The sequence below is a fragment of the Neodiprion pinetum genome, chromosome 7 (assembly GCF_021155775.2).
Source record: "Neodiprion pinetum isolate iyNeoPine1 chromosome 7, iyNeoPine1.2, whole genome shotgun sequence".
NCBI lineage: Eukaryota > Metazoa > Arthropoda > Insecta > Hymenoptera > Diprionidae > Neodiprion > Neodiprion pinetum.
Window position 1 is genome coordinate 12609362 of NC_060238.1, and position 16660 is coordinate 12626021.

The 16660-nt window shown below is 39.9% G+C and overlaps 1 protein-coding gene across 1 annotated transcript in view; it reads left to right on the forward strand.

The window, feature by feature from the left end:
- The window catches only part of Fife (regulating synaptic membrane exocytosis protein fife), a 2091151-nt gene that overhangs the window by 386521 nt on the left and 1687970 nt on the right, over positions 1–16660 (forward strand). Inside the window, exon 3 of the mRNA XM_069137999.1 lies at positions 1047–1164. Coding sequence (XP_068994100.1) covers positions 1047–1164 — 118 coding nt within the window. The remainder of the gene's footprint in view (positions 1–1046; positions 1165–16660) is intronic.

Consider the following 16660-nt stretch of genomic DNA (forward strand, 5'->3'; position numbering starts at 1 on the left):
AAAAAAAATCACAAATGTCAATCAAATCACAATTAATTATACATAATATGTGAGTCAATTATGTAATTATAATTTTCTCCTTTATTCCACTTTCCATAAAATCATTTTTGGTAAATAAGTTGTCCAACACTTAATTTTTTTAGTGATTGAGTTTCAGCAAATATTACTAACAAGAAACATGTTTTTCACAAGTAATGTTTAAAAATGTATAATCATGAATATATAATAAATAAATATTTAATTATGACAGAAATGTATGACAAAAAAATGAGAAAAATGTTCGTAGTCATATTTTTCGGATTTTTTTTCCAAAAGATTATGTTCAAAATTGAAAAATCGTTATTCCATGGTTCATGAGGGCTTGAAACGTTTGTAATTTGACAAAGATTAATTTAAGATTTGATTTTTCCAAATACAGAATGGCGTATTTTCAGGAACGGAAAAGATATTGATTATTTTTGTTTCTGCTGGTTTTTATAATACCGCATATTTTTTTTTATTGAAACTACGTTCGAAAACAAAACCTTTTTGTTCTTAATGTTTTTTTGAAATACACATTTTTCTGTTAGAAACTTAGTCTTGAATATAAAATTTTTTAAATCGACCGAGAGTGATTCTATCCAAACGAAGGTGGCAATTGAAAAATCCCTTGAGAACTATATTTCCAGACTCAAAACCTTTCAGAAAAAAAATATATGACTTAAATTTCCGACCCCATCGGTTTGGCTTGGTCATTTCTTTGTGAAATGTCCTATGTATTCATGCACGACACGCACATATTAAACCATAATAGTCTAGAGACCCTAGGGGCAAGAAAATCAACCATAAATATATAAACAATAAGAACAACAAACACTAAACTAAATTATTTTGTAATTCTTTGATTTGGACGTTGTTTTGATTAAACTATGCACCTTATGTATCTCTAAGCTCGTGCTAAACTGTTCGCGAGAATATTAATTTCATCTTCATACCATAATTTTTACAGCAAAAATTGGAATAAATGATCCACAAAATAAAACTTCTTTATTTTTCTCTTCTCAAAGATGGTAACTACACAACCAGAACCGGGACCAGCGGGATCCGTGACCCCGGAGGAAAGTGGCACCACCTTTAGCAAACTCAGACAGCTCGGCAGCGGACTGATAACAGCGACCGGAAATGGTATGTAATGATTTTCCTTCCCTTGATGACAATTGTATACATCTTGTAACGAAAATTTGATGACAATGTGAAACAAGTCGGGTGATTTGTGTATGTTTCTCAAATTGAGCGCTGCATCAAACCTGAGATGCTGTGGTTTTCAATACTACTTGACAATGGCCACCGACTGACAGGAAATACGACTGTTTTTCATGCAGCCACGACTGACAGTGGACTTTACCGAAAGACGACGACTGAGACTGATGGCGTTTTCAACCGAACGTACATGACGACTACCGATCAGCAAACGACAAATGATAAATTAGTGGCAATGCGACTCTGCTACACGTCCCGAATAGCACAGCACAATTTAAATAACACGTATTATTTTTTTCGGCGGGTAAACGATCTGAAGGGGTGAAATCAACCTTCAAAGGTGGGAATCCCCAGTGGTAGTTTCATAGTTTCGCATACTTCCAGTTCCAATATTTGAATGAAACCAGTAGGAGAATAATTCTTATGGCAAATAATGACGGGGTTGAATAGTCGAAGGTTGAAAAAATTCAATAACTAAAAAACTATTGTTCGGATTTCGGTGAAATAATTTCATTCAAGACAGCAGAAAAACGTAGGGGATACATGTTTTTGCGTTTTGCAAAATAACGTCACTCAGGGGATGAACTATCCTAATACACGTGCAGCCGAATTCCCATTAAAATCGCACTATTTTGCTTCGATTTGTCTTATTTAACATCACACAGCTCTTTCTTAGCAACAATTTAGTGATATTGTTAATTCGAAGATGCCGCGACTTGCTGTGGCAAACCTATATGGCCCCCGGCGTTCCACGTGCGTGTGCAGTGCCGTGCAGTTCTCCTCTAAAATACTTAAACTGTTAGTTCTGTATAAGAACGGATATTGCTACTAGCCTTCTGTTACGAAAGTGGGGCTTTGAGGATTTCATTGAAGCTTTCAGAGGTAAGTGTATTCTCTTTATTCACGGATTTTTGCTTATATAAGTAATTAATGCTGGCAAGGCACGTTGCTGTAATCCGCTTTGTCGAGAATATATTCTGTATTTAGCACTTTTCTGGAATTATTGTTATCGTGGAGATGAATATATTTTACGGAAATTATCTCATCTACATAAATTAATTTTTAAATTTCAGTGGTTGAGTTAGGCGTGCAGGTAAACGATGCAAACAATTCTGCTAAACACAGTCCTCTCCTGTTCACATAAGCTGTTCACTAATCCATGTCCTTCGAAGCACGTGCTGTTGCAGTGCAACACATGCCAGATACTTATATTGAAAATGGACTTAGTCAGCCGTGATATCGCAATGATTTTTTGTAAAATTTGATTGATAAATAATGTTTGTTTGAGAGGTGCAGTGACAATTTTATTTGTTTTTAATTTTTTTGATCAGGACAAAATGTTTTCGTGCGCCTGACTAAATTTTTTTTGTTACGATGCTCAACTTGAATTTACAAAAGAATATGTTCAATACACGTTATGTTGAAGTTAGTAACGTTACCGTAACGATTCGTGATGAGGAAAAGCCGTTATTTCGCAATTTTGGAACTGTTTGAAATTCAGTAAATCGTAATACAATAAAACATACTTGAGCACATTTTTCAATCTTAGTTCCTTCAAAATTATTATAAAAATGAAGACATAGTGATTTTTTCTCAACATTTTTTTATTAATCTTCCTTTTACCTACTCACGTACTTTGATATTTGAATATTATGGAGAATTAAAAAAATTTCTTCATTCATCCCTATAATGTTGATCATGAGTTGAAAAATTATTTTAACTCTACTAAGCAGGCCGAAAAATTTTGCAGGTGAAAATCGTTCCTTTCATGTAATTATTTAGACCTCTCGCCTTATTCATTGCCCCTATTTTAACAACTTACAATAAATAATTAATTTATGTACACTCAGAGTAAAATGTGGTTGACCTTACTATAAAAAATAGTGTGCTGAGGGGAGAATACGAATTTATAGTTGATAGAACCTATTGCATTATGTTGTTCCGAACTACAAACTGATATTTACATTTGAGTCTCGTGGCGAAGAGACACATTTTTGACAGTGTGTGAAGCTTGTTGATACGTGCACACATGTGCTATATGTGGGATTTTGTGAATTAAATTCACTTAACCACTTAAACGGCAGGCCGTTTATTATTGCTGATATGAAATACCACATATCATATTATTAGCGAGAAAAATTTGCTGGATAAGAGTGCAATATCGAAATCTTGCGGTCAGCGCGGCTAGGTGGTCTAGTGGAGTAAGTCTCCGGTAAAGCATCTCTAGACGCCAGGTTCGATTCCGAGCTCCGTCGTTAATTTTTCGAAATCGCCTAATTTTCGAATTTTACATTCTTTCATTATTATAGTCCCTTTGACGTCCTTGCGTCAACTATAAGTGTATGGTAAAATTGATATTGTGTTTATAGTGCGCCAAACGATAACTTGAGTATATTTCACCGTAATAATTATCGGCACGACTATGACATCTCAACTGTATAAATTTTCAACTATATGTGCAAATTTTTCTCTCGCAAGGGGAGTGTCAAACTTGGGAATCACAGATTTCCATCACTTTTATATATATTGTAGGGCAGAGTCCCCTCAATAAATATATGAAGCGGCAAGACGCCATTCGTTTTTATTATTGAGAAATTTCAACTCAAAGTTCTATACCGAGACAATCTCTTGAAAATATACATATAATGCGCATGCGCGAGTTTTATCAGCTGCTCGGGCAGGCTGGCCACTCCGAGTTTCAGCTGTCAAACTCTGTTTCTAGCGGCGTTGTAGTTCATACGAGTTTTTGAGGTTAGAATCTCAAACAGTCGAGGTAGTGACTCGGAAAGTTGATGCTAATGCTCTTTGAAAATTGGCTTCATTCGACTGAAATGAGAAATCTGTTTAAATGTTGGGTGCTTGGAAGATACGCAGCAGGTAGGTGCGAACACTTTATTTATTCATTTTTATTATTTCGTACATTAGAAATAACAATGGAATTTTTATCTATCAACAGGTGATACGGCCAAAATAATTACATCTCTGATATTCACTGTTATTTGCCCATTCAATTTGTCAGACGTACAAAGATCATCGCCACTTTCAAGCAACTAAGCAACTTTCTCACTCTTTTGTGATTTCAGGCGGTAATATTGAATTTTATCACTTTCGAAAATGAGACATTAAACCGAGCGTTCAAAAAATTTAAATATCTCACTATCTGTTACGGAACTGTGAATCTTTTTTTTCTTGAAAGTAGTTCAACAAAATTTACGAATAGTCGATAGTCAATGTATTTTTTCCGATTAACAAATTATTGCTACTACTATTTAAAATTTCCGAATGATTATCAGAATTTATTTCGCAAATTTTCAATGATGTTCGATTGAATAAATGAAGGGAATCTAATACTCAAATTGAAAATTCAAGTAATATTAGATTTATTAAAATGATTTCTGTATTTCATGTTAGTGCGGTTCAAAACAAAGAAAATCTGATCGAAAGCGTAGAACTCAGGAACGTGAATCACATCCTGTGACATAAGTTTTAAAATCAAGTTTCTCAAAATGCGCCTCAATGTCACAATTAGCTTCAAGGACAATCATGTTTTAGAGTAATGTCAATTTTGAACTAATGTAAAGATTGTGTCCCTTGTTCCATCAAAATAAATGAATATCTAATTTTTAACGAAGTTTATGGAGATTTTTTTCCATATGATGTAATTCGATACAATATCTTGTTCATAGTCCTACGAACATCACCTTCTAACAAGGATATTTGGAAAGAGTCCCTTTGTTGCAGAAACCATTATAAAATTCTTGGTCTTCAATTCGTGCTATTGAATAACTCTGTGTTTCAGGTTCCATTTTCAATCTCAAAATGGGTTTTTTTTTGCTCCAGATAATGCTAACATGAAATGCAGAAATAATTGCGGTACATGGAGATTCACAAGCTTTCAGTCTTAGCGTAGGACCCTACAAAGAGTGTAAAATTGAATTTGGTTTCAATTGATCGTGCAACTAGCTAGCCTGATGACACCGTCAACTAAGATTGAATTTAAAGACATTTTTAACAGAACTTATTTAACAGTTCTAGATTTAGATTGATTCAGTTTGCCTAGCAAAATTCAACCGTACAATCTAATTGAGGACTTGAAAAACTATTTATCTGAATTCAATGCCAAAGAGAGTAAAAGTAAGTAGATAAGCAAGGCCGGTTCTGGATAGAAACACCTTCTTCACCGACCAAGCCGACCAGCGGCCATTTCGACGGCAGCCATTTTTTTTTTGATGGCAGCCATTTTGATTTTTTCGATGGGCGGGCAATTTTGACGATGGCCATTTTGGCGGCGGCCATTTTTGATGGCGGTCATGATTTTTTCGATAGGCGGGCAATTTTGACGATGGCCATTTTGACGGCGGCCATTTTTGATGGCGGTCATGATTTTTTCGATGGCGGCAATTTTGACGATGGCCATTTTGACGGCGGCCATTTTTGATGGCGGTCATGATTTTTTCGATGGCGGCAATTTTGACGATGGCCATTTTGACGGCGGCCATTTTTGATATATAACCAATAGTTTGCCTCAGGCGAAAAATAATATTTTCCACGTACTTCGAATACATTCTTTTACGTTAATGGACCGGATGGCGACATCGCGATTAGATAGACAGGGAATGCCGATGACGATCCGTAAACTTTCACGCTAATAGTACGTACTTCGAATACATTCTTTTACGTTAATCGACCGGATGGTGCCATCGCGATTAGATAGACACAAAAAAAACAATATTTTCCACGTACTTCGAATACATTCTTTTACGTTAATCGACCGGATGGCGCCATCGCAATTAGATTTCGCGCTAATAGTTTGCCTCAGACGAAAAAAATAATATTTTCCACGTACTTCGAATACATTCTTTTACGTTAATGGACCGGATGGTGACATCGCGATTAGATAGACACGAAAAACAATATTTTCCACGTACTTCGAATACATTCTTTTACGTTAATCGACCGGATGGCGCCATCGCAATTAGATTTCGCGCTAATAGTTTGCCTCAGACGAAAAAAATAATATTTTCCACGTACTTCGAATACATTCTTTTACGTTAATGGACCGGATGGTGACATCGCGATTAGATAGACACGAAAAACAATATTTTCCACGTACTTCGAATACATTCTTTTACGTTAATGGACCGGATGGTGACATCGCGATTAGATAGACAGGGAATGCCGATGACGATCCGTAAACTTTCACGCTAATAGCCCAGAGCGGAAATTTCACATTCGAAAAAAATATTAATAGAATTTATTGTAAGCCAATAGTTTGCTCCAGGTGAAAAACAATATTTTCCACGTACTTCGAATACATTCTTTTACGTTAAACGACCGGATGGTGACATCGCAATTAGCATAAAAGAGACCGGGTCAGCGTAGAGCGGTCATTCTAGAGGAAGCTTCGCAACTCTATCTTTGTCAAGTGTGTGTGAGATCGAAAGAAGAAGAAACATGGATTCCGAAAAGTTTTTGAAATTAATACAAATTATGGAAACGGCGTTCAAGATTTTATCTGAAAAATCGTCACCGGCAGAAATTGCAAAATGGATTCGATTCGGAACCCAAAATACCAGGCTTTTGAATAAAATCTTACGCAACAACGCCTCAACGATCGGGGAGAAGACAAGAATTTTGACTACAATTGGAATTCTGAAATCGTTGACAGTCAAATTTCAACAATTTCAAAAAGTGGGTGACGGATTACGAAGCCGACGAAGAAGCGATCGAGTACGGTGGGAAGATTTGGAGACAGCTTTCGAGAGTCGAATTCGAACGGGAGCCATTATCAATCTGCGGCATAAAGATTTGAACAGGTTTTTGGAAGATGCGAAACACCTCGTCGTTGCAAGACTGAAGAAAATGCTACGAAAAGTGGGAAGTTTAAAGGCAAACTGTGTCTTGTGTTGTAAATTCAATATAACGAAAAACGCTGAACATGTTGAGGAAATGAAATATTTTAACACCAGAAACCAAATCATCCTCCAGCCAGCTGACATACACGGGTGGTTCGAAGAGAACGTAAAGCAAAAAGTGTTGGCCAAGGTGGAAGATTTTCAAGAGAGAGACTCTGGTTGGTCGCTGACCGAAATAATCAATTTGACTGTAAATATCAACAAGTACGTGCCACTGCGAGGCGGTGTGTTCACATACACACCACTACCCAAAGATATTCAAGATAAGAAGGCTGTCGTCAACATCCGCAACGGAGACGCGTATTGCTTTCTCTGGTCGGTCACCGCAGCCCTCTTTCCAGCCAACAACAATCCCAGCGAAATCACTTCGTATCCACATTTCAGCTCGGTGCTACAATACGGAGGTTTGCATTTTCCAATGTCTTCAGACCAGATTCCAAAATTTGAGAAACTTAACAAACTCTCAATTAACGTTTACGGTATATATAGTGCGGAAAAACAAAAGCGTAGTGAAATTGTACCCATTTATTTGAGTCGAAACAAGTCTGATAAGCCTACAATCCATCTTTTAGAAATAGAGTCTGAAAACGACGACGATGACGATGATAGTATGGAAAATATTGAAAAGAATGTAACACATCATTTTGCATGGATTCGGAATTTATCGCGGTTGACAAGTTCCCAAATTTCCAAACGCTCGCATCAGACGTGGTTGTGCGATAGGTGTCTGTCTCATTTTAATTTCGAAAGATGTTTGATCAAGCACAATGTAGATTGCATGAATTTGAATAAAACCAAAGTTATCTTGCCAACAGAAGAGGACAAGATTCTCAAATTTAAAACTTTCAAGCACAAAGAAACCGTTCCGTTCTGCGTTTACGCAGATCTAGAATGTTTACTGCAGCCCACACATGAAAGTTTTGGGGAAAATAGAACAATTTATCAGAAGCATCTTCCGTATAGTATAGCTTACTATCTGCATTGTGCGTTTGACGATTCGCTTTCAGAATTCAAAATTAATCGCGGAGAAACTTGCATCCAATGGTTTGTAAACGAGTTAAAGGAATTGGCACTTTCGTTAGAGGGATATTACAAGACTGTTGTACCGATGGAACCACTAAATTTCAATCAGATCAACGAATTTGATTTGTCGGCGGTCTGTCATATTTGTGAAAAACCGTTTACGCCCACAGACGTGAAACATCGGGATCACTGTCATTTCACGGGAAAGTACCGTGGTGCTGCTCACCGCAGCTGTAATCTAAATTATCAAAATTCGCACACCATCCCAGTGATATTCCACAATCTTTCGGGTTACGATTCGCATTTTCTGATCAAAGCCCTGGGTACGTCATTCGAAGGTACTGTTAAACTATTACCTGTCAACAAAGAAAAGTACATTTCCTTCACTAAATTCGTTAAGGGAACGGATGTAACGTTCCGTTTCATAGATTCGTACCGTTTCATGCCTAGCAGCCTCGATAAATTATCATCGTATCTGGACGATTGCCGAAAAACAATAACACGTAAATTCTGCAGTAGCTTGAACAAATTTCGGTTATTGACTAGGAAAGGTGTCTTCCCGTACGAATACATAGACAGTTGGGAGAAGCTCGAGGAGAAACATTTACCAGTCAAAGAACAGTTTTATTCAAAATTAAACGACCGGAATATATCAGACGACGATTACGCACACGCGTGCGACGTATGGCAAACTTTTAACGTCCAAACTTTGGGAGAGTATTCGGACTTGTATTTACAGACGGACGTGTTTTTACTGGCTGACGTTTTTCAAAATTTTCGACAGAATTTTCGGACGACGTACAAACTGGACCCGTTACATTACTACACAGCGCCCGGTCTGTCGTTTGATGCAATGTTAAAATGTACAGGCATCGAACTCGAGCTTCTCACCGACATAGACATGGTTATGTTTATCGAAAAAGGTATTCGTGGTGGTGTATCACAGTGTTCGAACAGATATGCAAAGGCCAACAACAGGTACATGGGAGAGGAATTCGATCCTGAGATCGAAGAATCTTATCTCATGTACTTTGACGTTAATAATTTGTACGGTGCAGCTATGAGCTTTGCTCTGCCATACAGTTCCTTCGAATGGGTATCAGACTTCAGACAATGCAACGTTCTTACCATCTCGGACGATGCAGAGTTTGGTTACGTGCTGGAGGTAGATTTGGAATATCCTGCGGAACTGCATGAAACTCATAAGGATTTACCATTGTGTCCGGAGCACTATGTACCTCCGATTTCGACCAATAAACAGTCAAAATTGACGCCCACGCTATTTTCCAAGAAAAACTACGTTGTTCACTACAGCGTTTTGAAACAATGCTTACAATTAGGCTTAAAATTACTTCAAATTCACAGAGTTCTCAAATTCAGGCAAACCCCGTGGCTCAAAAAATATATAGATTTGAATACCGATTTGCGAAAAAAATCTGACAACGAATTTGAGAAAAATTTTTACAAGCTAATGAACAACGCAGTTTTTGGCAAAACTATGGAAAACGTGCAAAAGTACAGAGATGTTCGATTGATTACCGAATGGGATGGACGGTACGGTGCGAGAGCTACCATAGCCAAGCCTAATTTTCACAGCTGCACCGTTTTCGACAAAGAGATGGTTATCGTCGAAATGAATAAGACGAAAGTCAAATTGAATAAACCATTGTATGCAGGTTTTTCCATCCTGGATCTATCTAAAACATACATCTATGATTTTCATTACAATTACATTAAGCAGAAATTTGGCAACCGAGCAAAATTAATGTACACGGATACCGACAGTTTGATTTACAATTTTACCGTCCCCGACATATACGAACACATGAAGGAGGACTTGCACAAATTCGACACGTCGGATTATCCTCTTGACAACGTTTACGGAATACCTCGAGCGAACAAAAAAGTTCTCGGCTTGATGAAAGACGAGAATAACGGGAAAATCATGTCGGAATTTGTAGGGTTACGAGCTAAATTGTACGCATTCCGAGTCTTGGGAGATGAAAAAGACAACAAACGTGCCAAAGGTGTTAGAGGATCAGCGTTAAGAAAAATAACCTTCAACGATTATTTGGACTGTGCGTTGAAACGTGAAAATCTATCCTCAAATCAGCATTTGATCATGAGTCGAAAGCATGAGGTATATACCGTAGAACAGCAGAAAGTAGCACTGAGCTGGAATGACGACAAGCGGATCGTGTTACAAAACACGACCGATACGCTTCCGTGGGGTTACAAGCCTGCACCGTAGCTTTATAAATTACCGTAATCTGTGTAAGACTTAATTTATAACTGTACCATGATGTATTATTATGTAGAGTTTAATTTTTTCAACTGTACCATGATGTATAAAATATTATTATTATGCAGGATGGTTAATAAGAACGCTCCGAAGTATAAAAAAAAATTTGTACAACGATGCATATGTCTGTTGATTGTCTAAAAAAAACAAAGATGTATACTTGTCATGTGTCGGGTATGAAATAAAGAGACACATACCTTTTTTACAAAAAAATTCATTTATTCAAAAGTTACATGTCCGATTCGTTTATCCAACTGTTGTGTGTATGGTCAAAACCTAACCATTTAACGTATATTTTTCTTCCACGCTTCTTGAGCACCTTCTCCACCAGATAGATATCCGGATGCTTAACCTTGAGGAGCTCTTGTTCGTAGAAACCGCCAGCGATGGGTTGATCTCGGTAGTCTTTGAGCTTGTACGTCACAGGATGAGTATTTTCCACTCGACTTATCGTGAATATTTCAGTCGTCCAATTGGGAGTGTAACCTTTCTCGAAGACATTTTTGAATTTGCTGATTCGAACTTTGTCGCCAGATTTGAATTTTGCCAATATGGTAGGTATCGCTCGAAGCCCTCCGTACGCCTGACGTAATAACAGCCTCTCGTTTGCAACGGTGACATCCGACGGTTACATTCTTATGGTTCGGTGTTTGGTGTTGTTGTAAGCCGAAACCAAATCAGATAAGATATCGAGCCACTTGAAGCTTCCTTGCATGCTGAACCGTGTCCACATTTTACCTTTCAGCGTGCGATTGAAACGTTTACAGATCGAAGCCTTCAAATTACTGCACGTGGAGTAAAGTTTGATTCCGTAGCGTATCATAAGCGATTCGAATTTCGAGTTGTAAAATTCCGTTCCTCTGTCGACGTGCAAATTTTTCGGCACCCGTCCTTCGACAAGCACAGATTCCATTGCCTTCGTAACATCATCTCCAGACTTGCTCTTTATCGGTACAGTCCACGCATACTTTGAAAAGATATCAATGACTGTGAGCATGTACTTGTAACCTTTGTTTTGTCCAGCGTACGACGTCATATCAACAAGATCCGCCTGCCAGGTCTCGTCGATGCCGCGCACGTCTACACGTCGACGTGGGTAATTCCGGCGTGCAGGTTTATGCAGTTCCGTCACCAGTGCTTGCTTTTTCTCGTTCATATTCCAACGCTATTAGTCTGGTGTCCAATTTGGAAATGATTTCCGCGTTTCGAGTCGACAAGTCTCTGTCTGTTTTAAGGTCTGTGTAGAAGGTATCCAAGGCTTTCTCCGTGGCGATCTCCGAAGTTTTGGTCATTTGATCGAGGTTGTCGATTTGTTTTTGCAGCACGTTGAATTTTCGTCTCAAGATTTTTAAAGTTACAGCACTGTTCGGTGCTGTGGGTTCTGCGACGTTGCACAGTCTCTTGTTCCGTATATCGTAATGCCCATCCGCTGTTATTTGAAACCCGACACCCGGAGGGCCGCGAGTGCTCGCAGCTGTGTTTTAATTCAGCTGACGTCCAAACACGTCGATGCTCATCTCGTAAATGATCGCAGAGTCGACGAGAATTGGCTAATAAATGATTCCGGCTTCCCGCAATTCTTCCAGAATCGACATAATTTCATTGCTGTGACTTGTATTCCCAGCTGCTTGAGATGCCAGGAGTAAACGAAGACGTTCCACCAGCTCGTTAGCGTCGTCCCAGAAAATATAATCTGTTTTAACACCTTGTCGAGTAACCCAAGCCTGAGGTAGCAGAACACCTTTGCCCGTACGCTTTGACATCTGTGACGATGGTGATACGTCTTTGCCTGACGTAGAAATATTCAGCAGCTCAGCAATTAAATGTTTGAATTTGACGCTCTGAGCGTTTCGGATAGGCTCGGTGGCGCTATAGTACTTTCTGTGAGCATTTGTTGCGAGGAGGATATTTCTATAATTCTCCCTGTCGTTGAGGGTAACGTGAGCGCTGTTGGGCATCTTTTTAAACAGCAGCTCCAGCAGTCCTTGAGTTTTCGGATAGAGCGTGTTGCCTATGCGAACGGAATCGCGCTCGAAGCTTATCGGTGAATCACCAACCATCAGCCCGGCAGTAGAAAGACTCCGTACCCCGTACACGGTATCTAACTCCTGCTGTCTTTGTTTATCGTTGAGCATCTCAAGATATTCATCCTCTGATCTCACCGACGATTCCGTGACGGTTTGATCCTCTTCCTCTGCAGTTGCAAAAGAATCTTCCATTTCGTTCTTCAACTCATCCTTCGTTTCAGTTTTGAGTTCTTCCTTCACCTCTTCCTTGACAAGTTTCGTACCTCGAGAAACATTGACTAATGCCTGCAGCGGGGTTACCACAGGTTTGAAGACATCCTTCATTGTTTCCTGCAGCGACTCTTTTCCCGTCTTGAGGATTCTGTGCTTACGACGAATCGCATTACTCGCTTGAGCGATACGATGCAAGACTTCTTTTTCCTTACGAATTTCCTGCATGTTGACACATCTAGTTCTGGAAAGCTACTGTTCCGTCGTCTTCGAAGATCGTGTATTTTATTCTTTTGTCATGTTTATGAAATTGTCAAAACCTCTCCTATACCGACCATTACCGAGCTCTCTATCCTTGTCGATCACTACGAAGCCATATTTGTCACCGTTCCAGCACGCCGCACACAAGTCTTTAAACTCTACGTACGACATATCGGTGTTTACATGATCGTTGTACACATGTCTCAGATTCATCTCGTCTTGTTTGAATAAGACCAGCAAGTTGGTGTTGTCGCGCACGAGATGCTTAGGGATTCGAGCGTACGTCTGACAAAGATAGAAACAGTCTACGTCGTGATGTCTACCCATACAAAAGTACGCGCGTATGTTATCCTGCTTCTCGCACGCTACGTCATCGAATATCATGATCGAGTTAGGTCGCGTCTCGTTCGGCGCAATGACGTGCTCATGCTCGTTAAAGGGGTGATACTCAACACCGTCGACATTTTCGAGCACTTGACTCAGAAACTTGTATTTCGGCTGATTGAGAGATTTTGAGTAAACGTACAGGTTTTCGAACCTCAAGCCGTTCGGATGCGTTATAAGCGCAAATAATGCGTTGGTTTTGCCACAGTTGGATGGTCCGCAGAATACCGCACGTACACTACTCGGCAACAATTCGCCATTACGTTTTTTCCGTTTTGTACTCTGCTGTGTAAATTTGTCAAAATTCATCACGGGCAGCTTGGCCGATTGTGTCTCGAACCTCATCTCAAACGTGACTGACTGGATTGTTTCATAAATGCATTGTTTATAACAACTTTCTCTCAGTCGCGGAGCGGACATGATTGTGCACACACGTGATCGTAAGCGATTGTCAAAAAAGCGATCAAGTGGGAAAGGTTTGGTAAATAGCATTATCAACAAACTTCCGATCGAGTTGCATGTTCCCGGTTACCAGTACTGCGGTCCTGGCACCAAGTTGTCGAAAAGACTCGCTAGAGGCGATTCCGGTATCAATCCTCTCGATGCAGCGTGTAAGGAACACGATATAGCGTATTCGAAAAATCGTGAGAATCTTGAAGCTAGAAGCGTTGCGGATGAAATATTAGCTGAAAAAGCTTGGAAACGGGTTCTCGCAACGGACGCAAATTTGGGTGAGAAGGCAGCCGCTTGGGCTGTAGCTAACACGATGAAGGTGAAAACAAAGTTAGGCATGGGGTGTCGAAAACCTAAGAACGTTTTCTTGAACAAAATCATACGAGCGGCAAAACAGTCTATGATTCCAAGCTATGACGCGAAAACGAGCATCAAGTCTGCACTCAAAGGTGCTCGAGAAGCTGTGAAAAAAGAAGGTGGTAAACATAAAGTTCGATCACCGCGCGTTCTACCGGTACCCTCAAAAGTTGGCGGATTTCTACCTTTTCTCATACCTATTTTTGCCAGTCTCAGCGCTACGGGTGCGTTAGCGGGAGGTGCTGCGGGTATAGCAAAGGCTGTAAACGATGCGAGCGCGGCTAAACGAGAATTGGAGGAAAGCAAACGGCATAACAAAACGATGGAAGCGATCGCCTTAGGTAAAGGTCTCCATCTCAGACCTTACAAAAAGGGTTTTAGTCTTCATTTTTCAAAAAACTAAATGTCAAGCTACCACGCCGAGCGTTGACCAATTGGGATTTGCTGAAGTATGCAAAAATCATGAAAATTCCATACTTCCGAGGTGTCTTTATGCGCAACGAAATGCCCAAAACCGGGCCGCGTAAAAACGAAACAGCTGTAGTCAATCTCGACAATAAAGATGGTCCTGGGACACACTGGGTTGCGTATAAGAAACGCGGCAGCGATGTAGTTTACTTCGACAGTTTCGGTCATCTTCAACCGCCGTTAGACCTCGTGAAATATCTCGGTGTTGGTAGCGTTAAGTACAACGACGAAAGGTATCAAGATTACGGTACATTCGATTGCGGACACTTGTGTCTGAAATTTCTAAGCGATAAGCTATTTAAACATGACACGTAATTTAATAACGTCAGTCGAGCACTCGCAGTCATGGATGATTCGTTTACATTAACGATATCGGGAACGTCGTCGATTCTCGAAGCGCAATATTTTTCTCCGATCGAACTTGCTCTGAACAAAAATTATGTTCTCGGCCTCGTTGAACTGTTAACCTTCAATTCCATTCCCAACGTCGATGTCGGTCGCAATAAAATTTACGTAGCCGACAAGGTAGTCACTATATCCACTGGCAGCTACGAAATTGAGGATATTGAAAAGTATGTTCAAGACGCGTTAAAAAATACCGACATTGAAATCAGTATAAAGCCTAACAATAATACGTTACGCAGCGAAATCAAATGTAACCATATCGTAGATTTGGAACCTGAGGATTCTATTGGTCAGCTTCTCGGATTTACACCGCGCGTATTGGCAGCTAATCAAACTCACCATTCGGATATGCCTGTAACTATTCTCAAGGTCAACGCGTTGCAAGTCGAATGCAGCATTACAACGGGTGCCTACGTCAATGGACATAAAGTGCATACTATTCACGAATTTTTCCCTATCGTTCCACCGGGATATAAGATCGTGGAAGTACCGTCGCACGTCATTTACCTTCCGATCACCGTCAAGACCATAGATCACGTGCAGCTTCGGTTAGTCGATCAAGACGGAGATCTGGTTAATTTTCGCAGAGAAGTTATAACTGTGAGACTGCACATCAAATCGCAATAAAAGATGGGTATTGTATATAACAGATTGGCCTAAAAGAGTTATATCAGTAAGTCAGCATGTCCCGATCAAGTCAGTCATCGATCGATTCCCGAACCGCTAACACGCCGAAACGTGGAATTCCTGATAGCTCTGGGTCTAAAGCTGACACCTTTTGGAAAAGGAATTTCCGACAAATAAAACTGCGATTCTGCTGTTTCGTTGTATGCTTCGTACCATGGAGGAGGAAATATTGAGCATTCAAACACCTGTCGTCTTTGACGAATCAATCGCACACCAAGAAATACACGCACACAAACCGTACGCATCGTCAACTTTCAACAACAGCGATGAGATTCGAATCACCGTTCAGCATCAGGATTTATGCGTATTACCGAGCAAGAGTTCGCTGCATATCTCTGGAAAATTGCTCAAATCGGACGGCACCGCAGCAGCGATCACAACTTTGGTCAATAACGCCATCTGCCATTTGTTCGAAGATGTACGGTACGAACTCAACGCCGTAGAGATTGATAAATGTAAAAACGTTGGTCTGACCAGCCTGCTGAAAGGTTTCGCTTCGCTCAACCCTGGTCAAAGTTGGCTTATGGAAAATGCTGGATGGCTCGATGTTCAGGAAACGAAAAAATTAACTGATGCCGATGGTAACTTTGACGTAGTTATTCCCTTGAGCATGATATTGGGCTTCGCTGAAGACTATCGCAAGATCGTCGTTAACGCGAAACACGAGCTGATTCTTACAAGATCAAAAAGTGATTTGAATGCCATCGTTCAAAATCAAGACGAAGACTTTAGAATCGTGATCGATCAGGTGGAATGGTTAGTACCCTACGTAAAGCTCTCGGATCAACGAAAAATCGCACTGTTGAATTTCATTGAGAAAGATACACCAGTCTCCATGAGCTTCCGCAGTTGGGAGTTGTACGAATATCCTTTGCTACCGGCAACCACGAAACACGTTTGGACTGTGAAAACGTCCACCCATTTGGAAA